General features: G+C 39.6%; 1 protein-coding gene across 4 annotated transcripts in view; it reads right to left on the bottom strand.

Annotated features, from left to right (window-relative positions):
- Positions 1-27,920, bottom strand: part of dlg4a (discs, large homolog 4a (Drosophila)) — a 79,189-nt gene that overhangs the window by 5,125 nt on the left and 46,144 nt on the right. For 2 of the 4 annotated variants that reach the window (XM_016674323.1, XM_016674331.1), the window contains exons 3-19: positions 27,206-27,262; positions 10,702-10,755; positions 10,028-10,078; positions 9,788-9,912; positions 7,606-7,775; positions 7,325-7,461; positions 5,516-5,660; positions 3,579-3,714; positions 3,343-3,499; positions 3,150-3,252; positions 2,050-2,164; positions 1,490-1,666; positions 1,343-1,385; positions 1,238-1,268; positions 860-907; positions 623-724; positions 263-435 (exon numbers count right to left, since the gene is read on the bottom strand). In XM_016674323.1, the coding sequence (XP_016529809.1) occupies positions 263-435; positions 623-724; positions 860-907; positions 1,238-1,268; positions 1,343-1,385; positions 1,490-1,666; positions 2,050-2,164; positions 3,150-3,252; positions 3,343-3,499; positions 3,579-3,714; positions 5,516-5,660; positions 7,325-7,461; positions 7,606-7,775; positions 9,788-9,912; positions 10,028-10,078; positions 10,702-10,755; positions 27,206-27,262 (1,824 nt within the window). Of the gene's footprint in view, positions 1-262; positions 436-622; positions 725-859; positions 908-1,237; positions 1,269-1,342; positions 1,386-1,489; positions 1,667-2,049; positions 2,165-3,149; positions 3,253-3,342; positions 3,500-3,578; positions 3,715-5,515; positions 5,661-7,324; positions 7,462-7,605; positions 7,776-9,787; positions 9,913-10,027; positions 10,079-10,701; positions 10,756-19,484; positions 19,731-27,205; positions 27,263-27,920 lie in introns of those variants that run through there. The other 2 variants (XM_007557462.2, XM_016674324.1) reach the window with 2 other exon arrangements.

Here is a 27,920-nt window from a genome sequence, read left to right as displayed (position 1 = left end):
CATCATTCTTACACACACACACACACACACACACACACACACACACATATATAAATATTAGAAACTTTATCTCTAATGGTTATATTTGTATTATTGATATTTAACACTTTAGATGGAGTAGCTTGTCAACAAATAAGCAATTGGGGATCAATAAAGTATATTCTAAGATTTTAGATCACTAAATCTGTCTAATTTAAAACATTTGCATAATAAGATGGTTATGAATTTTTTTTTTTGTAGAGAGGAAAAGATGGCTGCTCACTTGCTCGGCCACCTCGCGGACGCTCTGCACGCTGGTGCCGTACAGATGACTGTTGTACTGCCCGGCTTCGATGAACCGGTGGCTCTGGATGTCCTTTTCCATCTGTTCCCTGGAGGACACAAAATGATAGTCTCGCCCGTCCACCTCGTAATCCCTCTTAGGCCGCGTCGTGTCTGTCAAACGAAGGACAAGCAGAGACAAACGGATGCACACGAATATCCCGTTATGAATCAAGAAACAAGAAAACCAAGAAACAATCGCTTTTATCCGCACGTCATCCCAAAACCGCTGCTGGCGGCAGCGTCCGAACAAAAAGCACGGAGCAGATTGGTCTCCGAGAGCGACGGCAAAATTACTCACGAGGGACACAGGAGCCGAACTTATCAGGGAACTCAGACAACAGGTCGTCATTTATCCTGTCCTTCACCGGACCCAGAATGATGATCGGCCTTGCGTAATGTACTTACAAGGAGACGGAGAGAGAGAGAGAGAGCAAACAGAGCGGCTTCAATCACAAAAGAGAAATAAAAACAAAAATGAAATGTCACATTAAAGACTTGGACAGCAGGCTCAAAACATGCCTTTGTGAGGTCTTACCTTCCACTTGAGTAACTGTCTCATAACTGTGTGGGGTTTTATCTCTCCCTGGTGACAGAACACAGCAGCAATCAGCCGCTGCTCTTTTCATTATTTCAAAATGAGATCTGGCTTTGTTTCTCCACGTGCGTCTCTAAATCTGAACACGTATTTATCTGTGACGAGCGCTCCTGCTTTAATTTAGAAGACATTCAGATATTTTCCCTAAATCCTGCTCATTGGAGGCTGAAGGAGACCTGTACTTTTCTGAATGATGAAACGCAGTAATTTTTCATCTATAAACAAAGACATTGAGTTCATATCAACAAACCCGTGTAGAGGGATTCAAGGCTAACTGATCTGAGCAATCACGCGAAAGCACATCTATATGTTAATCACCTTGGGTGCCCACGCTGTCCCGACCGTGGTCCTGCAACACAGAGGAGAACAAAGATCACAACATGTATGAAAAACTCAGATTTAAAGTGCAGCGAGTGAACTTACCCTCTCTTTGGTGTTAACACGAGACCACTCTTTTCTTTCCACCCTGTTGAAACGACAGATTCTACTGACGGCCTTTTGCCAAGCACAACACTGCTCACACATAGTTCCTACCAGCTGCTGGATCCCAAGGTGGGATCGTTCCCTGACCTGTGTTTGCTGGGGATGAAGCCGACCTCCTCGGCCTCGTTCTGCGGGCTGACCTTCCGGGCCTGCCACCACTCTTCATCGCCGCAGTCCAACACATGCAGGACGTCCCCAAACTTGAAGCCCAGGGCTTGACTGAGGAAACCGCAGTCCGCCGTCTTGTCGTAGTCAAAAAGAGCCCTGGGCGATGTAAGAGTCCAAAGCAAGCGTTTAATAAGGAGCTTCTCAACTTCGCTTTGACCACAGCTTTTACCAAAATGTCCACTTTAAGGAGGATTGTAACTAAAGTCGCAGCTGTGACTCTTCTGAAGGAAAGAACATCGTTATACAGCATTATTAGCTCATAAAAAAACGCTATGTAGCATCATTTCACTTAAGATGATTTTATTTTCCATTTCCATACAGACAATTTAAAGATTCACTTAACTGCGACCACGTCAAGTGAGTCTTTAATCCTGAGTTACTTTGAGTAATAAATAATAATTTAGTTGAAGCTAGAATGCTGGCAACCTCATTTCTAAACCTTTTATTTTCTCGGCAGTTTGTGAGATCTCCTTCGGTACCTGATGTAGAAGCCTCTCTTTGGGTTACTCCTTAGTGTTGTGGTCCCAGAGCCCATACTGCTGTTCATCAGCTGTTCCCGCAAGTCATGGATTTTAGCTTCAAAACGGCTGTACTCTACAAGAGGAAAGAAATACACTTATTTAATGTTCAGCTGTTTAAAATTGTTACTTTAATGAGTCAAAGTCACCTGATTTTAGAGCCAAGAAACCTTAAATATTAGAATAAAGTAACAGCTGATGCGACTTTCTGGAGTTGTTGTGAGAAAATTGATCAAAGATTGAAATAAAGTTTGAGCTGCAGGACAGATTAGTCCCTGAGGCTAATCGATCTAAAGGATCGTGTAGAAAAGTGAGACTTTCTGCTGTTTCCATTTACTGTTGTTTTTGCTTTACACAGCCTTTTGTTGTAAACATTTGAGTAAAAATGCTGGTCAGAACCAGAGCAAAAATGATCTGGATGCTGCACAAATTTAAATATTTATCTTCCGAATTGACATTTTTCCCCACAGAGAAACAGAAGAGCAGCAAACTGCAGGAAGACTGAGATTGTCATTGTGGGTTAGGAGGCAGCTTGCTAGTGCTGTTTCACTTTTCAAAAAAACAAACAAAAGAAAATATATTTCTTAACCTCAGACATGGAAATGAATGTCATTACAATAAAATGGAAAAGGAAAAGTTGTAAAAACTACAATATGTACCTTATAAAAGTGGCACAGAGATAATTGCATCAGGATTTTTTTTATCTTATAATGTGCTATAATTCTGATTCTCCCTGTGATTTGATCATTGAGTTTTAGTCCTATAAAATGTTTTGGTGTCGCTGCTATCACTTTAGGATATATTGTGGCTGCCACAGTAAACAAATGAACACACTTCGCCAGCGGTAGCAAAGCGAAATCAAACTCATCTCTCCAATGGATGACACTAATCTAATGAAACCTCATAAAAAATTTAATCATCCCCCCCAAACACATCCTCAGATGTCCTCCATGAAGGCGCTTTTATGCTAAAAGCTGCAAGTGTTACTGCTTGAGTAATCAGTCAGGCAATCTATGCAAATTATATGGAAAGCGGAGCGAAAACGTGTGCGGCGGTTTTACCTTCGGGCCTGTACTGAGCGATGATGGTTACGGTCTGGCCAGCGTTCTTCAGAGCCGCGGCAGCCTGCTCATGCGTGGCCATGCGCAAATCCACGCCGTTCACCTAAGAAATGTACACACAGCGAGAATGTTTACAGCCCCACCTGGCCGGCATATGCGCTTCAAATTTTCTGGTGACAGAAGATGTCATTACACTAAGGATCTGATCGCCCTTGTGAAGCTCCCCGCTGAGGTCGGCCGGCCCTCCTGCCAGGATGAAGGAGATAAATATGCCCTCTCCATCCTCTCCCCCTACAATGTTGAAGCCCAGACCCGTAGAGCCTCGGTGAATCAAGACTCTGCGAGGCTCTCTGCAACCAGAGTTCATCTAATTGGTTATACTGGTAAACGTTGTGGCTTGGCGATGCGACGCGGTGCTTCGAAAATCACCTGGGTATGTCGTCATCTCCCATCAGGCCGTGCAGGACAGGAGAAAAGCGACTCGGCGAGGTGGGGGTGAGGGCTTGTGGGTAATCTGATCCAAGATAGTTGGGGTGGCTAAGTTCAGTATCCATATGGGAATATGCTGGAAAAACACACGAGAAACCAAAAGAGGGATTATACAGCAGAGCAGGCCTGGACATAAAGTATGACAGGTTTTTTTCTTTTTCTGTCACGCTGGACGTACCTGAATACGTCTGAATTGTAAACCACAAACTGTTTAATGCAACTTAGAAATGAAGCGTACTCAGGATTTCAGTATGCAACTTTTTTCCTCTACAGTTTGCTCCGGTAGAAGGAAAGTTACAGCAAATAGCTTTAGCATTATGCTAACACTCCTGATACCGGATACCCCCGCAAAAATGGAAATAAAATTTATAAATGTAAACTTTCAGCCTCACAAATGAATCTTGAAAGTGCGAAGCTGCATGCTGTGACATAAGTATTTCTCCATTAAATATTTCATGTGTTTTTGCTTTATTTTTTTTCCTTCACCTACAGTTTTCAGGACATCAAACAAATTGTAACATCAGACGACCTGGGGTTTGTGGAAAAGTAACTGCCTCCCTTGTTAAACCACATTTTCAGTTTAGCTTCTAAAACCACAACCAGACCTGAAGAGTTGAGGAATCAGTGACCCTGTCTAACAACATAAAGTAGACTGAAAGATCTGGAAAGTCAAAACATGGTGAGATGATGATAAACAGAGTCGTGGAAATCCATCAGTCAGGGAAGGTTTACAAAACCATTACTGGAGCTTTGGGAGTCCAGCAAAGTGGAGGCCTTTATTCACAGAGGAGACTTCGAACTTTAGCTAAGCTTCTCGGGGCAGCCGGCCTGTCAAAATTACTTCAAGATGCCACAAAAGAGCGAAGAACAACATCTAAAGATCTGCATTTCTCACTTGAGTCAGGGTCAGTGTTCACGAACCAAATGTAAGAAAGACACAGAGCAAAAATAGCATCAATGTGAGAGTTTAAAGCGCAAAAACAGCTGTTGAGATAATAAAGCACAAAGGCTTGTCTCACATTTTCCAAAAAGCAAAAAAATCCTTCTAGGGGATTCAGGCAGGAAAAATATTCTGTGGATTGATGAGATAAAAGTATTAACTTTTAGAAAGTATGTGTGACATCTGGCCTCACACTGACAGCATTTCAGGAAAAGGAACATTATACAACAGTTAAACGTGGTGGTGGTGTGATAATTTACAGCTGAAGGAACCATTAATTTACTTTCTAACGGAAAATCTTGAAGAACGTGCAGCCATAAGTTAATGAAGTGCATGAGGTCAGTGATTCAAAGCACATCAGCAGAATAGCTCAACAAAAGCTGAAAAGCAGGCTCTGGAATGGCCTAGTTAAAGCCCAAATAGACTTAAATCCAACTTAAATCTCGTGTCACAGTCTTCAAATTAAAACTATTCTTTGAAGAAGAGGGCGCCAACATTTCTCCACAGTGATGGAAGAGATCATTTGTAAGTAAAAGTTAGAATGTTTAGGAAGCACAAACTTTTCCACATATTGCCAACTATTCAAATTTGAACAGATTTCCGCTAAATGAATACTGCTTGTATAAACTGATACAAATGCAGCATTAACATATTTTTCAAAGTCAAAATATATGTGTCCAAAGAAATCACCTTTATGTATCAAACTTAAACTCAGAAATAAAGATTTGCATCTTTTTTTAAAAAACATAACAGTGCATATTCATCAAAAGGGGGATTGAGCTTCCACCTAAACTGATTCCTTGCTGTGTTTGCATTTCAGGTGGAAGAACTCGAACAGATTACAACGCTGTTGGTAGAAATACAAGATGACATTTAGTGTTTTCTCTCATAGATCCAGTTTCCCGGTGGACAAACAACAACATGAAGACGTGCTTACTGCTGGTGAGGTCTGGTGGGTTGTAGGAGTTTGTCAGAAAGAGGTTGTTTGGCTTGGCCACCCTGAGGTACACCACCTCAGCTGTGTTCTTCAAAGCTCCCACCGCGTCCTCATGCATCACATCCTCCAGACACACGTTGTTCACCTGGATTTTAAGAAAACACAGGTAAACATGAGCAGGATTACATTAAGATAAAAAAAAATTATCCCATCTGCAGAAGACAACTGGTTTGATGTATTAATATGGCAAAAAATAAAAATAAAAAATCCATATTTGTTGGTCCTATAACTCTTGTTATGCAACAACTCTGATCTACAGTGGAGACAATTTGGAACATATTTGCAAAATTAAATTCCAAAAAGTCCTTGATGTTAAAATCTGGGCCTCAAATGTGCATTTATTTCATACAGCTACATACTGTCCAGCGTAAATGTTTTTCTTTTTTTTTTTCTTTGCAGGATCACATGTTTCATTGTGGCTGCAGTTGTGCAACATAATTCTGTTTACGCTGAGTGATATGGGAAAGATGTTGATTATTTTCATGGAAAACTGTAGCAGGAAGTAGAGACTTTCCTGGCATGACAAACAGTGACAACAGAATATATAAAGTATTCCTGGTAAAAGTAACTTCCTGATAGAGAAGTAAAGAGATGCAAAAAAAAAACCCTTTCTAGTTGTTTAAGTTAATGTCACAGTGGATAAGTGCTTATGCACAAGATAGATGGCTATGTTTGTCTCCGTAGGGAAATTTTTTCACAACATTGTCAGCATGCATTTACATGAAAAGACACCAACATACAAACACATACAGTGACGTTAACAGCAAAAGGAGACAAACAAAACGTCCAGAAATCATAATCAAAACATGTCTTATGTAAATAACCCCCTAATCAAAACAAGATGGCAGTTTAAAGGTTAAATTTAAAATCATTTTAATTGTCTGAAGTAGCCTTAAGACAGAAGAATATGCAATTGCTTCAGTCTTAGACTCAAAATTAACCAACCAGGACAGCTACTATCTGCTGCAGTTAAGATAATTAGCTGCTCATAACTTTTAACAGAACCATCAAATCATTAAAAAAAATTCTCAACTATTCATTTAAGGTAAACATAAAGCTGTATATTTCTCACTCGTTCAAAACACAACACGAAACAAAGCTAAATTTATTTTTTAGAACTACAGTGCATTAGTTAAACATGGAATCTGCCATTCTATTGCTTATATCGACTTATGTTGAACGAAAAACACATTCTTCTTCCTTCAGTCACCTATGACATTGTGTCTGTGCATCAGTATCTCTGTCACTATGATTTAAACAAAACATATAGGCAGAAACACAGTCTGGTTTAAGGTAACTGCTTCTTGAGCATTACTTTAATCTGGACATGCACATTAGTAATGAAAACCTCTTAGAACAAACAAACAAACAAAAAAAATGCTGTGTTTAAAATTAAAGCCTTTGAACTGAGAATCATTTTGGAGTTTCTGGTGTGACTTTCTGTCTTGTCCAGCAGATGGCAGTAATGCTGCTTGAGAATCACTTTAGCTGCGATAGGAATAAATATTTACAGCTCTCAATCCTACACACATATTAAGATGGTAATGAAAGTATTGTCTGGCAGTAAAAATCACAGCTGTAATTATCTTGGCTCTGGGTCGTTACTGCTTCAGCACACAATATGTGAGTGTGTAAATGTGTGAATATGCATCCATGTGTTCAGAAGATGTGGGTCTCAGACAGTCTGTGACATGTGTTGTTTGTGTGTGGGCACGCTGGCACATTTTAATTCTTTTTTGAGTGACCGACCGCTAAGATTTTGTCCCCGATCTGCAGGCGGCCGTCTTTGTGAGCCGCCCCGCCTTCGATGATCTTGGTGACGTAGATGCTGTTATCTCCCGGTATGTGCTGGTTTCCCACCCCTCCGGCAATGCTGAAGCCTAATCCTGAGAAAAAGGAGAGGGGAGCAGAAAGTGTGGGTTAACACGCAGCAGATTTTGTAAAATCCCGAGGGCAGAGCTTACGCTGGGTGCACGGCATCTGAGTGCTCGCTCAAGAGGGTTGACGGTTTACATGCTGTAGTCGCTCACCTTTAGGCCCTTTGATTAGTTTGATTTCGGTGACTTTTTCTGCTGCTGGTTTTCTGCGGAGAACATAGAGGCGGACAATAGCACCTGCCTCCTTCAGGGCCTCTACAGCTTGGCTGTGTGTCACCTCCCTCACATCAACATCATTCACAAAGAGGATGCAGTCGTTCACGCTAAAAAAAAAAACGGAGAGAGAGAGAGGCAGAGAGATGCAGAGATAGACTGTGGGTGGGAAATGTGAAATCACAGGATGAGTTGTTCAATAGTTGTTCAGAGGCTACGTTGGAGCAGGTAGCATTTTCAACCCTTTAATTTAAAATAAAATAAATAATAATAAAATAAAATAAAAGTATGGTTGACTGCACAGCTCAACTGAAAATACATCATCAATGGGTCTGAAATAAAACAATTAGCTAAACTATCCAAATTAAATGATAGCTTGCAGAATTTTGAATAGGTGTAGATGAAGTTTTGACCATAGAAAACCATTGATCTCTTAGGCTGCGTTCACACTGCGTCCTGAAGTGACCCAATTCCGATTTTTGTCAGATCGGATTTTCTTGCTGGGACCGTTCACACTCATGTCAATAAATGCTACCTGGATGTGGTCTGCAGTCTGAACGGGAAAACGACCTGAAAGTGTCCCGCATGCGCAGTAGAGGGCGCAATAGCGTCAGCGTTCTCAGTGTTCTGCCAACCACCATAAAAAGAAGAAGGACTCAGTGTTTGCGGAAGTAAACATGGAGGCTAACGGTGGAGCTTAGCTTACACATTTGAAGTTGTCCGAACGGAGCAGCATTTAAAAACAACTTAATCCTCATTATAGTCCGTCATGGTTGTTGCTATTCTTCCTGCTTGCACGTATCAGGACAGTGAATAGTGAGATTTGTCCAGTATCAGTGACGTTCAGTTTGGATGAATGCGACCTGAACGTTAGGTCGCATTTGAATCGGATATGGGTCACATTCGAAAAGAACCCGACCTGTGTTGTTCAGACTGTCATGAAAAGATCAGATACAGGTCACGTTACGTCCAAAAAAAAAAAAAAAAAACGGAATTGGGTCACTTCAGGCTGCAGTGTGAACGCAGCCTTTGAAATCATCCTGCTGTCATTGACTTATTATGGTTTTACTCTGGAATGTAACACTGGAAGCACCTAGCTCTTAAACATTCATCCAACAGTGACCTAGCCGGCTGGATAAAATGTTCTCAAACGGCTCCAGAAAGCGCCACATGTCCCCTGTTTGCCACAATGTTAGATCAGTGATGCTGCGGGTCTTTTTCCCTTCCTAAGGCTCTGGAAACCATGCACATCACAAACTCTTTGGAAATACCACATTTTAAATGCAAAGTTAATTGACGACAGTGATCCATTGGGTATTTCGACATGATAACAAACATAAACGATGGTTTGTGGGAGTTTGCAACACTCCAAATATGTTATTGGAAGTGGGAGTTTCAGCCAGAGAAAGCTGTCCCTATTTCAGAAATAAACCAATCCCTGTTGACGCTGTGTGATTGTTTTTATAAAAGCTGTCACTTTTTTTATATATTTTTATTTTTTTGCTCTTCGCTCAGAGTTTATGCATAAGTAATTTGGTATTGGTAAATAAAGCTGTATTTTCCTGCTTTACATAACAAGAACTGTAGTAATGTTTGAGAAATGTTTTCACTTTTATTATTGTGCATCTACTTGTGTTTGCTGTTGTCGAACTGCAAAGACTAATAAAAGACTTTCCTGCTTCAGTCACTTCAGACAGACATTTTTAGGTCAGTTGGAAATAGGAAGATGCATGTGCATATTTTGTCTATTGCAGCATAATCAGCAAAACAATCTATAACCACACGTACATAGTCTGAGAGGGAAACTCTGTTCCATTGTCTTTAAGAGGAAGACAACGCTTTTATTGTCTATAACGGGAAAATAAAACCTTTACTGTATTTGACTGTAATGACCTCCTGCTACCCTTTAATGCCTTAATTTTAATTAGACATTTAATTTTCCACAGCCCATTTGGTAAAAGCACAATATTTACATCTAAGATTTGCTGCCAGTAGTTTTTCCTCATCTTTTGTTATAAAAATCTAATTGTATTAAAATTATTTTATGGCTTCCAGTTTCAGGAACATCCATGCATCCCGGTTTCATTTCTGCGTCCTGGTGTCGTTTGAAGGAATATTCTACCTGAGTCGTCCGTCCTGAGCTGCGGCTCCTCCCGGTATAATTTTGGTGATGAAGATACTGGGGTCGTCCCCGACGTGAGGGTTGTCAGTACCCCCTGCTATGCTGAAACCCAGGCCCGAGTTGCCCTGCAGAGGAAAAACACAAACTTCTATCTCGAAAATCTGATTTTAAATTTTTGTGAGGAATTACAAAGCAAAAATCTGAGGACAAAGATTTGAGATATGGAATTCCCAAACTCACTCTTTCCAATGTGATTTCTTCATACTCAATTTCTCCTTCTGTCCCATTTACCTGTCAGGAGAAACCGTCATCTTTAAGCTTCTTTTTTATTTTTTTTATCTTCTGCTATGGTTCCAGACACACAATATGTTTCAATAACACACAATCCATGATGACAAATTGGATCATTATGAAGGAATGAGATCAAGTGTTTGTGACTGATAAGGCAGCGCTTCTCTTTTAGACTGATCTCACCTCTGAATGAACAACTTAACTAAAAATACCAACCTTCCTGCTGTAATTAAAAAAATCCCAGAGGTAACAGGAAACTTTCATAACAGCTGTTTTTAGGTTCTGACCCAGAAAAAGTTTAGAGTGCCGCAACTTTGTAAAAACCAACATTATTGTGGAAAGTCTCATCCTCTTTCCCGACAGCTGATAATAAAGTCGACTCTTAACTCCTGTCCATCCATCTATCCACAAAAAGTTTGCTAAAAGAACTGAAAATGTTTCTTTTTTACCTGAAATTTCTGTGTTTCTACCAAAAACTGTCACACAGAGTGAAATACTCAGCGACACCTTTGTTGCGTTAAGGGTTAAGACATTGTACACCACATATAACACCAGTTATGAGGACAGCTATATAGCATGTCAAAGAAAGAAATAATTAAGAGAGTATTAAACTTTATCCTTACATATGGCGAGCCATCAAGTGTGTCAGTGTTCACCACCACTGGAGGAGTGTTTCCCTGGAGGCGGAGGGGAAGAAAAAAAGCTTTAATGACACAAAGGAATCACAGAAGCTCCAATATGACGCTGAAAGCTGCAAAAACAGCCAAGAGTGGCGGCCATTCCAGCTCTTAGTCATCATAATACAGTTCTCACTCTGCTAAAAGACAAAAAGTACCACTCCACAACCATTTGTTGTTACACCGTCCATTACAGACACAAAAATAAACCTGGCTATCTGAAATGTTTGTTCAGACTCAGCTTCTCGGCGTTGGCTTTGTGCTGCAGCAGCTACTGGCCTAATTAGATTACAGCTTGTACGTACTGCTGTTGTAAATGGTGATTTCATGAATACGGAGGACAAAGATGTCCGCCCGCTGTCCAGCGGATCTTTTAAAAGCACAGAGTTAAATTATAATACGCAGCCGCAGTGACAGAACATGGGCGATGATCCAACATGCTCCAAGGATGAAGAGGACACAGCAGAGTTGGTAAAACGATGGTGTCAAGTCACACCGTTAGCCCAATTATCCTCTGTGAGGACAATGGCTGTCCCTCCTGGTTGCCTTTCATTTTCATGAGCTGCAATGTAACAGTCAATATCATTAGTGCAAAATTAATGGATGGACCAATTATCAAGGTTTATAATAGTTATTCATCAAGAACAAAGCGTGGAACAATACGTAGAGAGTCGGTGAGAGGACAGGGATTCGGGGCATTGTTTGGCTTCAGCCTTACAGGCGAAGCTTCTCTCTTCAGCTTGTTTGAGGTGTGAGTGTGCTTGTCTTTACAATAATATGTCTTCTTAGCTTCTTCCAATGAGAACTCGAGAGCAAAGTGTGAGAAAGGATAAAGAGTGTGAAGTTGGAGGGAAATGATATATGGTTTTCACAATGTTTCACCACTAAAAAAAAAAAAAAAAACGGAGTTAATGTGAGTTCAGCCTCCCTATATATCCTCAGTTACATCTAGAAACTGAACATTTTGCCCATTTTTTTTTTTTTTTTTTTGCAAAATATCTACAAGGCAGTCGAACTGGATGGAAAACAGGTCTTAGAATAGTATCTGAATTATACCTAATGAATACGCTTCCTGTTGTTGATTTTAAGCTGTTGTCCTGGCAAAAGGGTGATAATCTTCTCAAACTTCAACCCTGTCTCAAGACTTCAGTAGCCTCGCTCTTCAAAGTTTTCTGAAGAAACCAACAGTATGATGCTGCCACTGCCATGTTTCACTTTTCTTGTCTCCTACATAGTCGTTCTCATGACTTTCTTTCAAAACCGACTTTCTTCTTCATCCCTCCCTAACAATTTGGTGACTATGTATCATATTCCTCCAAACACACAGCTCTACTCTTTGTTGGTTTATAACACAGGTGAGCAATCTTTACACTTCTATCCTTCTAAACATGATCTCTTTTTCTTTTTCTGAAAACCAACACAACCTTGAAAAAGAAAGAGAGCTCATGAATTTTTATTCAGGTCTAATACAAATTTAACTTTCTCAAAGGGATAACTACTTTCACTAAAATCCACACCTATTGAAGATGAGGACACAGAGCAGGTGGTGTCTGACCTAATAATTAAAGTAGATAAAACAATCCACAGTTAGAGTCATTATTTTGTGGACATTTTCAGCTGATATCGCCTAAGAACATTTACAATGCTATAATGTGCCTTTCGTATTAATTTACATTTAAAAAACTTTGCTCAGTTTTGAAGAACTACTGGACAGCCACCAGCCGAAAAAGCTCTACTAATCGCTGATTCCTGCACTATTCCACCAGGTCTTGGGGGCTTTAATGTAACAACGTCTAAACAACCTCAATACTTTTGTAAGACAGACACTATTCATAAAAGTCACTGCAGCATCCCTGATCTTAGCTCCTCCAGAAGCTTTTCTGGAAGGTGCAACAAAATCGAACTACAATATGCCAAGTCATATAAGAAAGCATAGGCTTGCATATTAAAAAGCAGAAACCTCTGACTCTGCTTAGCTACATTATTGTTCATTCATGTTTTTGTCCAGGACGCGTTCCGTCGTCAAGGTAATCCTGAAAGATGGAAACACACAGTGAGGCATTTGTTGGTTGGAAAGCACATCCTGTGCTTTACCAAACTGATTAACATGGAGAAGACAGTGTATCTAAAGTGCTTACAACAGCAAAGAGCAGTATGAAACCAGCCTGCTGACCTTCACAGACCTGACAGCTGCGACACACACAAACAACAAAACAGCCACACTCGATTCATTTCCCAGTTCTTAAGATAAACTGCCTGCCAGCAACGATCCCTACGCACAGAGAGACTGTATATCTATAACATGTTTTAATCAAAATGTTTTTTGTGCCAATTTTTTTGTGATGAGATGAGAGTGGCTATAGAGTTTAATTTAGCAGGAGTGACAAATGTTGGTATGAAGTCAAAGCAGCAGGAAACAAATAAAATATATCCAATATTTGTAAAAAAAAAAAAAGAAATGCATTTTTCAAACAGAAAGTGCATTAAAGTTGGAACAACACAGATCTGGCTTTTCAACAAGGCTGTGTACATTTTGTACTGCTAATGTAGACATACAAAATCAAATTATCTGCAAGCTTTTACATTATTTATAGCACTGACTAAGGAAAGAAATAACTATTAGTTTTATATTTTTCATGATGCATGTGTTCGTTTATATATATATATATAAAAAAAACATATAATAATGCTCTGTATCAACAACTATTCTGAGGTCCCTAATAACTAAAATAGCCATTTTGTTTGAAAAACCCAGTAGGAAAAAATTTGCTTCAGATATTCAAACTGATGATTTGTAAATTTATAGGTCAAGTCATCCAGGTTTTCTTTGACTGTGAATTATGACTAATAAATACAAGGAAGATGGATCTGTTCTTGAACTGCTTCAAAACAAGCAAACATGAACTTCTTTAGACGTCTAAGTGCATCTTACTGTTGGAGCTCAGACCTTAACAAGGGATCAGCAACCTAAAACAAGATAAATTCTTCTTCAACGAGTCACACAGACCACCAGTCGTCGTCTCTCTAGTCCTGCCAGAGTTTAGCGTCACTTTGTTATGTTTTAAATTGCCCCTGCAATCAGCGGCGGCTGACGCCATCAAAGCCTGCTCACCGTAACCTGATCGTCAGAAGGCAGAGCGTCTCGTGGAAAGAGACGCAACCTGCCACATTAATGTGTCTGCTGGTGTGGGTAATGGTTCTCACCTGGTGCTCAAGTGCCTGTTATGAATGTTATTACATGGGTGAAGCTTTGAATCATCTTTTTGTGGGACTACGTCTTCTAAAGGACACTTTTTAATTCAGTCAGCCAAGTCTGTTTGTGAAAATGACTCAGAAAATATGCAACTTTCAACCATCAATGTGTGTTGTTAAGACAGACTGGTAGAGCGTAGAGCTGAGGAGGTCGATTATGTTATTTATATCGTTACATATTGCACTGCCTATCAATGTTGCAGCAGAGAAGATTAAGTCACAGCGCACTAACATTTACGCAGCACTAATAGAAATTTGCTTTACTTTGTGATTTCTCTGCAACAATCCATAGACGTGGTGACTTTTGCACAATAAAAGGTTAAAGTGTAACTCGGTGAACATGTTATATCTAAGAGAGAACATAAACCCCCACCCCCACCCCCCACCATGCTTTCCACAAATAGCTTTGGGTGTTTTATTGCTCTCTGTTCGATTGTAATGGTGCCTGTGTAAGGGCTTCATTGCGTTGCCTGGGTCTACTGCTGAACACTACGTCAAACACATCTTTATCTGGTGGGAGAGATAATAAGTATAGCCGGCAGAAACTAAGCCTACAGTGCAGACAATTTCCCTGCAGGGAATTTGACAGTGTCCTCTCTCCCACTCTGTCAAGTCTTTCAGCATCAGGGGCTGCGAGGATTTACAGGGCTTGGCTGCTCTTTCCCACCTATATTTCAGCACAAGCTATTCAGCCAAGCTCTCCTCTGGCATCTCTCTGCAGACGGCATTGCTTTTCATCCTCCACAGAGGAAGCCTCTATATGCAGCAAGATTATTTCCTCAAATGAAATCTGGACAATGAACTCACATACTTGAAGCTGTGGACTTCACAGCAATGTTGTTCTTATAAAGCTTGTGCGCTTACAGGCTCCTCATTCAAGAGCAATTTAACATTAATAAAGCAGAAATATTTAGAAAATGTTACCAGCTGGGATGATCAGAACAAGGGATTTTTAATTATTCACATCTGAGACTCTGTTTAAACTCCAGACTTTGTTCCATTTGTGATTATGAGATCATGAACTGTTTTCAGGGCAATATGCATTATTTGTATTGATTCAACCATTTTCTTTTATCACTTGGAAATATATTGACGGTGAAAGAGAGACTGTACTGGTTGGTGCAGAGCACTGCCTGTCTCTGCCTCCACACCTTGTAATCCTCAGACAGCCGCACCAGCCGCTTTGTTGCTATATTTAGAAAGTGTTCAGACTTCTCTATTGTTTGTTTCTAAAAAGGGATTAGCAACAAATCTTGTGAGTTTTACTGGTGTACTGGAGACTTTTGCCGAAACACAAGTGAAAACATGTATTTTTCTCCTCAAAGCAAATCCACTGCCATTTGGCTCCACCCTGACTTACTGTCAGTAAAATGCTATTTTTCTTTAAAGTTTTTCTTTTTTTCTTTTTGGTGTCTGGCCACCTTTACTGGCAGCAATCATACAGAAAATTGGCAAAAGGAAGAGGGTACGACATGTAGCGAAGGCCTCACAGGGGCAAAGCCTCTGCAGATGAGACACCCGTTTTACCACTACGTCCCTTTCCATGGCAATAAAAATGTTCTTTGAAATAAATCACTGCACTAAATAAATTCCTGAATGTGACTCACACATCTACTTATTCACCTCAACCACCATGCACCACTTTGTGATATAACCGAGTGCAAAAAAAAAAAAAACATTAAATAAATGGTACGAGAATCTTTTCTTAATGTTACACTGTGACATTTTGGAGGCTTCGAACCCAAACCTAAGATGAATTAAACTGAATACCTCCCCTTGTAGGTTTTGTCTTTCAAATGAACTGGAACAACATTCACATTTGTTGCAACCTAAACTGCTAACAAGTCATATCAAAAAACAAAGAGGAAGAATGCTAGTATTAGCCCACAATTTGGCGTCAAGTTTAAACTACCCTGCATGAAAACATTGTGAGCAGACGCACGATGAGAGTTTATTAAATCCTGTAGCTGTGTGTATTGAGGCTTTTGTATGTTTGGGAATATAAAATTGTCCTGTGGAAACTCCTGTTAGAATATCAGCTGCTACATTACTGTGCAGGAAACTGGATACTGTAGTCTAACGACCAATCTTGGACATGCAGGACTGAGGATTTTACTTCCAAAGATCTGCCAGTTTGGATCTTGAAATGAAAACCTGATTTGAACCAGTATATCCACTGGTTTGGAGCTCTGTTTGTAGGTTAGCTTGCTAATAAGCTGCCACAGCAAGATTTGGTTTAAACATCTACAGCTGTAACTATAGCTGTAGATGTTAGTAAATATTAACACATCAATGTTTATTAAAATACAGGGTTTTCCTCAGTGTATTATAAGCCTGGCGGGCCTCCAGGCTTTACTTGTGCCCCCACCAGGCTTGGCATTGTTAATTTATCTTAGGGTTTTTTTTTTAATTATTGCCTTTTTTTAAGACTTTATTGTTGGTGTTTAGGCATTACTCTTAGTATTCCAATAACGCTTAATTATCAAGTGATGTTTCCAAATTTCTAACAACTTTAAACATTTTTTAACTCAAAAACACGGCGGGCGGCTGGATGAATGACTGCCTAAGCGCCAGGCTGAGCAAGTTTTCTGGTGGAAACCCTGAAATGTTTTTCACCATTGGTTTTAACTTGACTCAATCTTGGTTGGTCCAGTTAAATACAATGCCAGTATGTGATTTTAATGCATATTGGACTGATTTTAATGAAGCATTAAACACTCATTACAATATTTGCTATGATAACATATGAATTCTCCGATTGAATGAAACAGTTATGATGACAGCTTTGCATTAAGCACCAAATAAGTAACCTAGGTTTCTTTAAAACTTGCCTACCATCTTATGACGTCGATACTTCTTGGCTTTCCGTACATTACTGAGGAATCTGCTGCCCATCTTCTTTGCGTACCACACAGACATGAACATCACGCTGCTGTTTCAAAAAAGCAAACTGCTGGTAATCCACATCAAACTCTGCTGGGGGCCAAATAAGACCAATAGAGGTGGAATAAAGAAAGCTCTAGAATCTTTGGAGCCCTCTCAAAGTGCAACCAAAAAAATGAGAGCAAACCGATCCAGTGGGTTTTGGCCCTGCCATAATGAAGAAACCATGGAAAACCAGACTGCTCCAAATAAAAATAAAAAAATAAATAAATAAAAATCTTTTCCAATCAACACAACCCCTTTGAGCTTACACTCGGTCTAAATAAAACATGATGCCAAAGTTAGGCTGCCTCAAGACACGGGATGCTGCTTTAAAACCATTTCAGATCCAGGATCACAGAGCACAGCCCAATTAGTGGTTCCTTCTTCCTGAGTGTGCACTGGAGACTTCGGCAGAGAAGGCTCAGCTCCATCCACCAACTTCTGAGTTGTAAAAATCGCTTCTAGCCAGTGTGGTTCTTCGTTATCTCAGAGCGGCTCATCCGTCATCAGAAAACATGAAAACGAGACAAGAAAAAGTGGATCTCGCCGTCCTCCGGTCTCCTTGGCCGTGCACTGCGATGACGGCGGCTCTCTGCTGCTGCTGGTCTGTGCTCAGAAAGAGAGCAGTTCATTTTTATTGCTGCCACAGTTCGGCACCCCCCTCCCCTCCTCGCTGCTGAGGGAGAGCGCGGGGAAGTTTGATGCCAATTAATTAGCTGTCTCTCTGCGTAATGTCTGCTCTGGTGATGTGAGAGGGGGAGGATTTATTCTTTGACTGAACCTCGAAGGACAGGCAGCTCAAGCTGACCGGACTCCTCCACAGAACCACAAACTGAAGGAGACTGGACTGCGGACTTCATCCTATCAGCACAAAAATATTTTAAACACAATGACACTGGTGTGAAGACACTCGTCATTCACAGTCGATCATTTATGATCCGGTTTTTTTTGGACTCCAGTCTCCAAGAAACCTGTTCCATTTTTAGTCTCCAAGTGTGCTGATATCATCAAATCGAAATTTAAGTATTTGTCACGTACTGTGTGACAACATAGACCGAATTTGAGGTGTTTGTGTAATCAATAAAAGCATAAATAAATTGATATCCATTACTGAGAAGAAAAGTTGGTTATTATGACCAATTATGCCTAAAGTCAATAATATGTTTTATATCTAAATTGCTAAGGTGTTGACATATTCGCAGAAGATCTCCAACAAATTTCCATCTGCACTGTAGTAAAAACACAATTTTTTAAATATGTAATAGTAAATTAATTTCGACTGTAAGGGGTCGAGATTATAAACTTTTCAAAATGTTTAACCAGTTTGAACTAAACAGAGCCCTCAGACTCTAACAAAGTCAAAAACTCAATCATTTTTAAAATAAAAACTGATTCTGAAAATTTTTCATAATGTTTGAATGCATGTTAAGAAAAACCTGCAATAAACTCTATACAGGACCTGAATACCTTCTCTTAATGCAACAATACATATGTATGAAAAATAAAACCATTATTTAAGCAGTGAACGTCACTTGGTAACTGATGCTGTGTCACAGAAAAGGGGAATCTTCAACCCCATGCTTGTCGTTATCGCCAACCGTTTTTACATTGCTTTGGTGTGGTGTGCGTTGGCTTAATCGTCTCATCTACATTTGTAAGTCACAAAAAAAATATGACAACTCCAGAAATGTTATTCCTAAATAATGACCAGCTGAAAACATCCAAAATAAAACGTATGCATATATCAGGTTCCGTGTCACGACTTTGCTGAATTTATTTCCTAATTCCTAAAGATACTCTTTCTCTGCTTTTCCACTAATACTCCTCATGCTGCACAACATGCTGTCATGGTCAAGTACAAGACTGGAAAGAAATAACCGAATGTTGAATTTGGTTGGCGAATGTCGAAATGAAAACCCTAAACAATCTCCAGGAAGTCTGGAGAGCTACTTCAAAACCGAGAGCACTTCAGAAACTCCTTGAAGGTTTCTGCCTCTTCGGACCACACATAAAACTTCAGAGCAGTCCAGTGTATTTTTAGTTTTCATCTTTAAAACTTTGGAAAGTTGGGGACATTGACTGTCATGTTTAAAAGTCGAGCTTTTCTTTTTTTTTTGCAAGCAAAAATCTATCACGGTTATGTAATGTATGTGGACCCTGCATCTAGAGGCTTGGCAGAACAAATACATTTATGTAAGGGCAGACTGATGGAGAAACCTTTCAGCTGGCGGTTTCCCTCTGTTAAATAAACTGTTTACCTTTACTCTATAACATCTAATGCTCCTCGCTGCTCCGAATGCAGAAATATCTCCCCCCCATTCTCTTCTAACATGAACACTGTTCTCCTCCTTTCTNTCTTGGTTGGTCCAGTTAAATACAATGCCAGTATGTGATTTTAATGCATATTGGACTGATTTTAATGAAGCATTAAACACTCATTACAATATTTGCTATGATAACATATGAATTCTCCGACTGAATGAAACAGTTATGATGACAGCTTTGCATTAAGCACCAAATAAGTAACCTAGGTTTCTTTAAAACTTGCCTACCATCTTATGATGTCGATACTTCTTGGCTTTCCGTACATTACTGAGGAATCTGCTGCCCATCTTCTTTGCGTACCACACAGACATGAACATCACGCTGCTGTTTCAAAAAAGCAAACTGCTGGTAATCCACATCAAACTCTGCTGGGGGCCAAATAAGACCAATAGAGGTGGAATAAAGAAAGCTCTAGAATCTTTGGAGCCCTCTCAAAGTGCAACCAAAAAAATGAGAGCAAACCGGTCCAGTGGGTTTTGGCCCTGCCATAATGAAGAAACCATGGAAAACCAGACTGCTCCAAATAAAAATAAAAAAATAAATAAATAAAAATCTTTTCCAATCAACACAACCCCTTTGAGCTTACACTCGGTCTAAATAAAACATGATGCCAAAGTTAGGCTGCCTCAAGACACGGGATGCTGCTTTAAAACCATTTCAGATCCAGGATCACAGAGCACAGCCCAATTAGTGGTTCCTTCTTCCTGAGTGTGCACTGGAGACTTCGGCAGAGAAGGCTCAGCTCCATCCACCAACTTCTGAGTTGTAAAAATCGCTTCTAGCCAGTGTGGTTCTTCGTTATCTCAGAGCGGCTCATCCGTCATCAGAAAACATGAAAACGAGACAAGAAAAAGTGGATCTCGCCGTCCTCCGGTCTCCTTGGCCGTGCACTGCGATGACGGCGGCTCTCTGCTGCTGCTGGTCTGTGCTCAGAAAGAGAGCAGTTCATTTTTATTGCTGCCACAGTTCGGCACCCCCCTCCCCTCCTCGCTGCTGAGGGAGAGCGCGGGGAAGTTTGATGCCAATTAATTAGCTGTCTCTCTGCGTAATGTCTGCTCTGGTGATGTGAGAGGGGGAGGATTTATTCTTTGAGTGAACCTCGAAGGACAGGCAGCTCAAGCTGACCGGACTCCTCCACAGAACCACAAACTGAAGGAGACTGGACTGCGAACTTCATCCTATCAGCGCAAAAATATTTTAAACACAATGACACTGGTGTGAAGACACTCGTCATTCACAGTCGATCATTTATGATCCGGTTTTTTTTGGACTCCAGTCTCCAAGAAACCTGTTCCATTTTTAGTCTCCAAGTGTGCTGATATCATCAAACCGAAGTTTAAGTATTTGTCACGTACTGTGTGACAACATAGACCGAATTTGAGGTGTTTGTGTAATCAATAAAAGCATAAATAAATTGATATCCATTACTGAGAAGAAAAGTTGGTTATTATGACCAATTATGCCTAAAGTCAATAATATGTTTTATATCTAAACTGCTAAGGTGTTGACATATTCGCAGAAGATCTCCAACAAATTTCCATCTGCACTGTAGTAAAAACACAATTTTTTAAATATGTAATAGTAAATTAATTTCGACTGTAAGGGGTCGAGATTATAAACTTTTCAAAATGTTTAACCAGTTTGAACTAAACAGAGCCCTCAGACTCTAACAAGGTCAAAAACTCAATCATTTTTAAAATAAAAACTGATTCTGAAATTTTTTCATAATGTTTGAATGCATGTTAAGAAAAACCTGCAATAAACTCTATACAGGACCTGAATACCTTCTCTTAATGCAACAATACATATGTATGAAAAATAAAACCATTATTTAAGCAGTGAACGTCACTTGGTAACTGATGCTGTGTCACAGAAAAGGGGAATCTTCAACCCCATGCTTGTCGTTATCGCCAACCGTTTTTACATTGCTTTGGTGTGGTGTGCGTTGGCTTAATCGTCTCATCTACATTTGTAAGTCACAAAAAAAATATGACAACTCCAGAAATGTTATTCCTAAATAATGACCAGCTGAAAACATCCAAAATAAAACGTATGCATATATCAGGTTCCGTGTCACGACTTTGCTGAATTTATTTCCTAATTCCTAAAGATACTCTTTCTCTGCTTTTCCACTAATACTCCTCATGCTGCACAACATGCTGTCATGGTCAAGTACAAGACTGGAAAGAAATAACCGAATGTTGAATTTGGTTGGCGAATGTCGAAATGAAAACCCTAAACAATCTCCAGGAAGTCTGGAGAGCTACTTCAAAACCGAGAGCACTTCAGAAACTCCTTGAAGGTTTCTGCCTCTTCGGACCACACATAAAACTTCAGAGCAGTCCAGTGTATTTTTAGTTTTCATCTTTAAAACTTTGGAAAGTTGGGGACATTGACTGTCATGTTTAAAAGTCGAGCTTTTCTTTTTTTTTTGCAAGCAAAAATCTATCACGGTTATGTAATGTATGTGGATCCTGCATCTAGAGGCTTGGCAGAACAAATACATTTATGTAAGGGCAGACTGATGGAGAAACCTTTCAGCTGGCGGTTTCCCTCTGTTAAATAAACTGTTTACCTTTACTCTATAACGTCTAATGCTCCTCGCTGCTCCGAATGCAGAAATATCTCCCCCCCATTCTCTTCTAACATGAACACTGTTCTCCTCCTTTCTGTGTGTGTGCATATTTTTTCCTCCTCCTCTTCCTCCTCCTCTCGCGCCTCTCCTTCCCAAGAGACCTGAGCTGCGGCTGCACAGTAATTACACTGAAGCTGCAGGGACATATTTAAACATTTATTAAAGAAAAGTCAGCAGGTTGGAGAAGATGAAGGTAAAAGCCAGATACCGACCGGACAGGAGTGCACAATAAACGAGGAAGGATCTCAGCAGAGGAACACCGATGGGTGAAAGCGGCGTAGAAAAGCAGCAGCTTTGTTAGTACAAAAAGCAGCTGCATTGGGACATTTTTAGCGGATGAATTTGCGTCAAACAAATCTCAGGAGTTGGCTGTTTTATCTAAAGCAGGTTTCCGAATCAGAGTCCTGCAGTAAAGGAATAAAACATATTAAAAGTTCCACTTTTTGATAGAAAAAGAGCACAAATAGTTATGCTTTATAGGAACTTTCCAGCATACATAGACTTTAAAAAGTTCATACCATACTTTTTTTTTTTTTTTTTTTTTGTGAAATGCAAGTAAAAGACTGGCAACATTTTTCTCTGCCTGCCTGGTGCAAATAACCTTGCAGCTCAGCCCCTCCCCCACCCTTTGCTGATGGTCAGTTGGCTGAAAGAGAACTATTGCACTATTTCCTTTTCTAAACTCGACCAATTAGAACAAACTTCACTTTTAAAAGTGAAAAAAAAGCACATTTTAGAGACTATAAAAAGGCTGCCCATCATAACTTGGACTTGTTAAGAAGCCCACTACAGGCTGCCAAAACAATTAACCAGTTCATATCAGCAATTTTCTACAAAAAGCAAAATGACTAAATTCATAATATCCAGCACAAACATGGCAGGTGTTTATATTTTGCTTTTGTCCATTTACTTCATCCAGTTTGAAATAATAATACAGGACAAAAATATTATTACCAATCATTTGTTTGCCTTATTATTTTAGCTGAAGGAGAAATACTTGTTGCTTTTCTCTGTTGAATGGTATCCTTTCTATTGGGCCCTTCAACTGTTAGTTGAAAGAGCCACTTCCAACATGTTGTAGTCAAAGTTTCTAAGCAACTGTGAGGAAAGGAGAATAGAGAACTGTGGGAAGAAAATCTGCAATACATAAGATCAAACTGTTCACAAATGCTGCATCAGTTCACATAGACTAACCTTTAAAAGACATTAAACAAATTTTCCTTAACCAACCAAAACAGGGGAAAGTCTTTGATTAGCAAAGACTAATCAATACGACTGGCATTTTTATTTAAAAAAAAAAAATGAAATTCAGGCACAGTTAGAGAAAAATAAAATCCCTATAGCGATTCTCTGATGCAGCTTGCATGTGGGAAGAAGAGAAACTTCTCACAAGACGAGTTGGAAAGGTTCCTGGGTAAAGTTGAGGAACATGAACATATTTTGTTTGGGACACCGTTTTCTGGCATTGAGGCCAATCGCTGGAGGAGTTAGTTGGACAGCGTGTCAATGTTGTGGCTTCACAGGCAGAAGAGAATAAAACATGGTGAAGATGGAGGTCAGAGAGAGGAATGTCTGGCAATAACCACAAAAAAAAAAAGACCAAAACAGATTGGAGTAAAATGTGAGTCTGAGGCATTTCAGGTTTTACGCTTGCACTTTTTCCACCCAATTAACATTACAAATGTGGTAGAGCAGTCCAGAACTGTAATTCAACCAGCAAAAAAAAAAAAACAACAGAAAACTGGATCTGGTCAAGAAGCCGCCCGTCCCATGCTGGACCAGCCTTTAGTCGGTTCTGTTGATTAGAATGAATGAATCCTGGATTGAACCAAACCCCCAAGCCACAGCGGTGTAAGTAGGACTTGCACATCAAATATAATTCCTACACTGAAAGAATGAAAATGCTTCATCTTTGTCTTGTGATGGTGTTTCAGTCACAGTAGAGAAAATGGCTCTTGCAGTATGATTCAACTTAATCATATGGAAATTTGATAAACCCGGCTAATGTGCTCTATATACCTCTGTGTCTTTAAATGCAGACCGCCTTTGCACTGCACCATTGGCTCTTACTTCTAATGAGGCTGGAGACGTTGTGCGGAAAGGTAATTTCTGCATCACTTTTCAGATGTTTTAATATTAGGTCGTGTAACTCGTATTTATTACTTTTTCATTGTGTGTCTCTGGTGTGTATAATAATTATTTTCACATCATCAACACCTTGCCAGCTCACCCTCTAAGTGTCGGCAGTGGGCCAGTAAATCTGGAAATATGCATAAGCAAGCTGTGAATATAACATGGAGCTGCTGAAGTTTCGCTTAACTTTCTTCTTCTTCTTCTTCTGCCTGCCTTGTTTGAGTGATTGAGTTTGGCCAAACTACACGTTTTATCAACAGTCAAATTGTTTAAGTCACGCCGGTCTGTAGGCTATAATTATAACTGTACCAGTTTGTGCTTAACTTGGTAATCAGGTAAAACTTTGACTGCAGTGAACACATGAGCTGGTCGGATATGACCTGGGATTAGCAATTTCATTGTTAGAATGCCAACCAGTTCTTTGAGAGCGATGTGAAACGATGCTCCTTGTCCTGTTGCTTGGTATCTGCATCCAGCTTATGCAGCTTTATCAGATTAAGGAGTTCTTGCTATTTCTGCTTCCTGGCTGCTGGTCTGGCTGAGGAATTTGCCTACATTTTGGTCTTTTGTCTTCATTTCCAAACTTCTGACAGCTGGAAATTGAATTCAACTTCTATTTTTGGTTCCCGATAATGATTTTAGAATCGTAAAACCAATTTGGTCGCGCAAATCCACTCTACTTCATCTTGGCCATGTCTTAATTTGATCATTTCTGTTGTGACGGCTCAACTACTGGTTTGTTGCGCGTCTTTTCCCACTGTGCATGTGTAGTTTGATCTAATTAATTGTGAGCTGTGAAATTCTTCTTGCTGTTTTAATTTTCTGTTCATCTGCTGCTCCATGAGGGTTTTACAGACTGAAATTTGGGATTTTTGTTAGCAGACATTTGTAGATGAAACTGATAGATTTAGCAACAAGAGAAAACTTTGTCAGAAACTCCTTCAGTCTCATCGGTATCCATTTAATTTAGATTTAGTCCAAAATATACCAAGGCAACCTAGGAAACTATATTGCCAGGTCATATAAGAGAACTCGGAAACAAAAGGGGAATGTTCACATTTTATCAGACACAAAAACTTGATTTTTTTTCATACCTGCAGGATTAGAGGATCTGTTAAGACGACACGTTTGCTTTTACAGCAAGGATCTCCTCTTTTAAAGAACAACTTGTTCAACTTCTTATAATTTGAATTAATTAAATTCTCAACAGCATGACATTTAAATCTGAACTTTCTTCATTTACATGAAACAAGAGGTGATATGACTCAGTGTTTGAGCATCTACATGAAACGCTTTTTGTTTTTTTGCAATGTGAGAATTGTGTCTAATTGCTTTACATACAATTTTTCAAATAACCGATGTCACTTCAATCTAAAGCACTTCTTTGCTAAATCATGCACACAACCCAAAGACCTCCCCCTTGTCTTGCCAAACCATTGCGGTGTTTCCAGAGACGATCTTACCCATAAATCAATGGGGTCCTGGACTGAAACTGGCAAACCCTACACCATTAAAGCAATAAAGAGACAGACTGACGACACCACCTACACATCAATGACAACCACATGGGCGCGATGCCACCAGCAAAGACTCAGACACACTCAAAGGCATTACTGCAATGCATCTTGAGGGCAGAACGCATTTTACCGAAGCAACGAGGAAAATGTAATGCACTCGTCTGCAGAATGAAAGATTTCTGCATACCACTACGGAGACGCGTGTGTGCTTTTCTGATTGACGAGTTTATGCTGTACATGTTGCCCCTGACTGTTTAACAGTTTAATTACAAACATTCAGTATTAGAAGATTCCTATTCAGAGTCAGGGTGGGTATACAAAAACAAGATGAAAACAATAAAAAAAACAAAGGGAATTTTGGAGAGTATTAGATATGCACCTTGGAAGATACAATATATTTACTCAGTTTAAATTGTAACAAATTAAAAAAAAACTCCTTGCAAAGTATTTTAATTGATATTTAACTGGAACTAGCACTTTAATACTGAATGTGATGCAGACAAACAACTGTAAGACTGATTCAAACATAGACACATTAAAACCTGCAGTCTGAACACACAATATGTCCAGCATTTAAACTACTGTGCTCATATTGTGTATATATAGATATGCAGAAAGGCAAAAAGAATATTTTCTGCATACAAAAAATTGAGAAATATTCCCCAATCTAGAAGTGAAGTTTAGGCAAACACAAAGCAAATCAGTTATTACTATTTAATCAAATAAAAAGATTGAACTGTTTTGACAAAATGTTAGAAATTTTGCTTTTCCTAATATGATTTCTACTTATAAGGATTGATTAAAAATAACTTTAAAATTTGTGCTGTTTTACACCAAGTTTGTGTCCAGTTCTAATGCATACCACAACCCTGGAGAAAATAGGAAAAGTCTCAAAATAAATCAACCTTTTATTGCACGTGCAAAATTCCAGACTTTAATTTAATGGGACGGAAATTATGGTAAGATATGCGTATATCTAGAAAGGCATAAGAGGCAGCGTCTCAGTGTACCACTATTCCATAATGCACACGCTTTGCCCTGCAATAAAAAGTTACAGCACACGAGTCAAGTGCAACCTGTCTGATCATAAAACTGCTCCACCGGTGCAACATAAATGTCTTCTCAAGGTTATGAAAGTCAGTGGGTGCAGTCTAACACCGCCACCTGCAGGATCCAGTGTGTCCTGCAACAGATTACACGTTCTTAACCCCCCCTCCCATTTTACACCTTCAAGACTCGAGGCATCGCCGAGTGTGTTTGTGGGTTTTTCTCGAGCCATAGCTGATTCTGTAGAAATGTCCTCATGCGCTGAAATACTGCAGTGCAAAGAAGCAGCATATTTCATGTCCAAAAGTAGACAGTGACCACCAGCAGAACGAATCTGCTCGACAGAGAAGATTCAAATGACACTGATAAAGAATGAATACACTGAAATGACACGGAAAATTCATGACCTCATAAATATAACAGCGAGCATTAAATACGGATGAACGGGCAGCCGACAGCCAGCCACACAAAACGTAAAACAGGAAGTGAGGGTTGAAAATAATAAAAAGAAAAAAACAGAGAAAAAAAATAACAAAATCACGCTTTTGGATGATGACAGATGATGACACTGCTGATGTTACCGTTGACGGAGTATCACGGATCGCCGTGGTCTTACCAGTGTGGAAACTGCGGAGGTGTACATTGGAGTGTGTCCCGTGGACATCAACACAGGCTGTAAAACAACAGAAGGGACAGGGTAATTGTGCAGGACGTGCGGATGGGTAAAGGGAAGAACAGCGGGCACGACTTAGTTTCGCTTTACCTTATCATTTGTGAAATATGCCAAATAATTCTGAAGATTACTGAGAAACCTAGATTAAGTGTGAAGCACGCATCGTCTAGTGAGACGAACTGTTTCACATTTTGCCACGTCACAAACACAAACTTGAATGTAATCTAGATTTTACATAGAGTGGAACATTATTGTGAAGTAGAATTAAAATAAAACATGGCTTTCTGTTTTGTTTTTTCACAAATACAGTACAGGTGTAGTACATTTTGGCTGCAGTGACACCTACGGCTCTTTTGCTGTGTGTCTTTAGAGGTTTTGTGCAACTAGAGACAAAAATATTTCTATCTTCCACTATAAAAAAAAATAACCCAGGCTAAGTCAGATTGGATGGAAAGTATGTGTAAATTTCAATTTTAGGATTAGTTAAATTTAGGTCTGGACTTTGACTTGGCCACTCTAACTCTAGACATCTATAAGTCTGGGTGCTTGTTTAGCATTATTGCCTTTATTTCCATAATCCCCACATATTTATCATCTCTGTTCCTGCTGTGGAAATTACCTCCACAGTATTAAGCTGCCAACACCATGCCTCACATTG

Source organism: Poecilia formosa, unplaced genomic scaffold (genome assembly GCF_000485575.1).
Source record: "Poecilia formosa unplaced genomic scaffold, Poecilia_formosa-5.1.2 Scaffold3, whole genome shotgun sequence".
Classification (NCBI taxonomy): Eukaryota; Metazoa; Chordata; class Actinopteri; order Cyprinodontiformes; family Poeciliidae; genus Poecilia; species Poecilia formosa.
The sequence above is the reverse complement of the archived record's forward strand: the minus strand, read 5'-3'. Positions and strand labels throughout refer to the sequence as shown.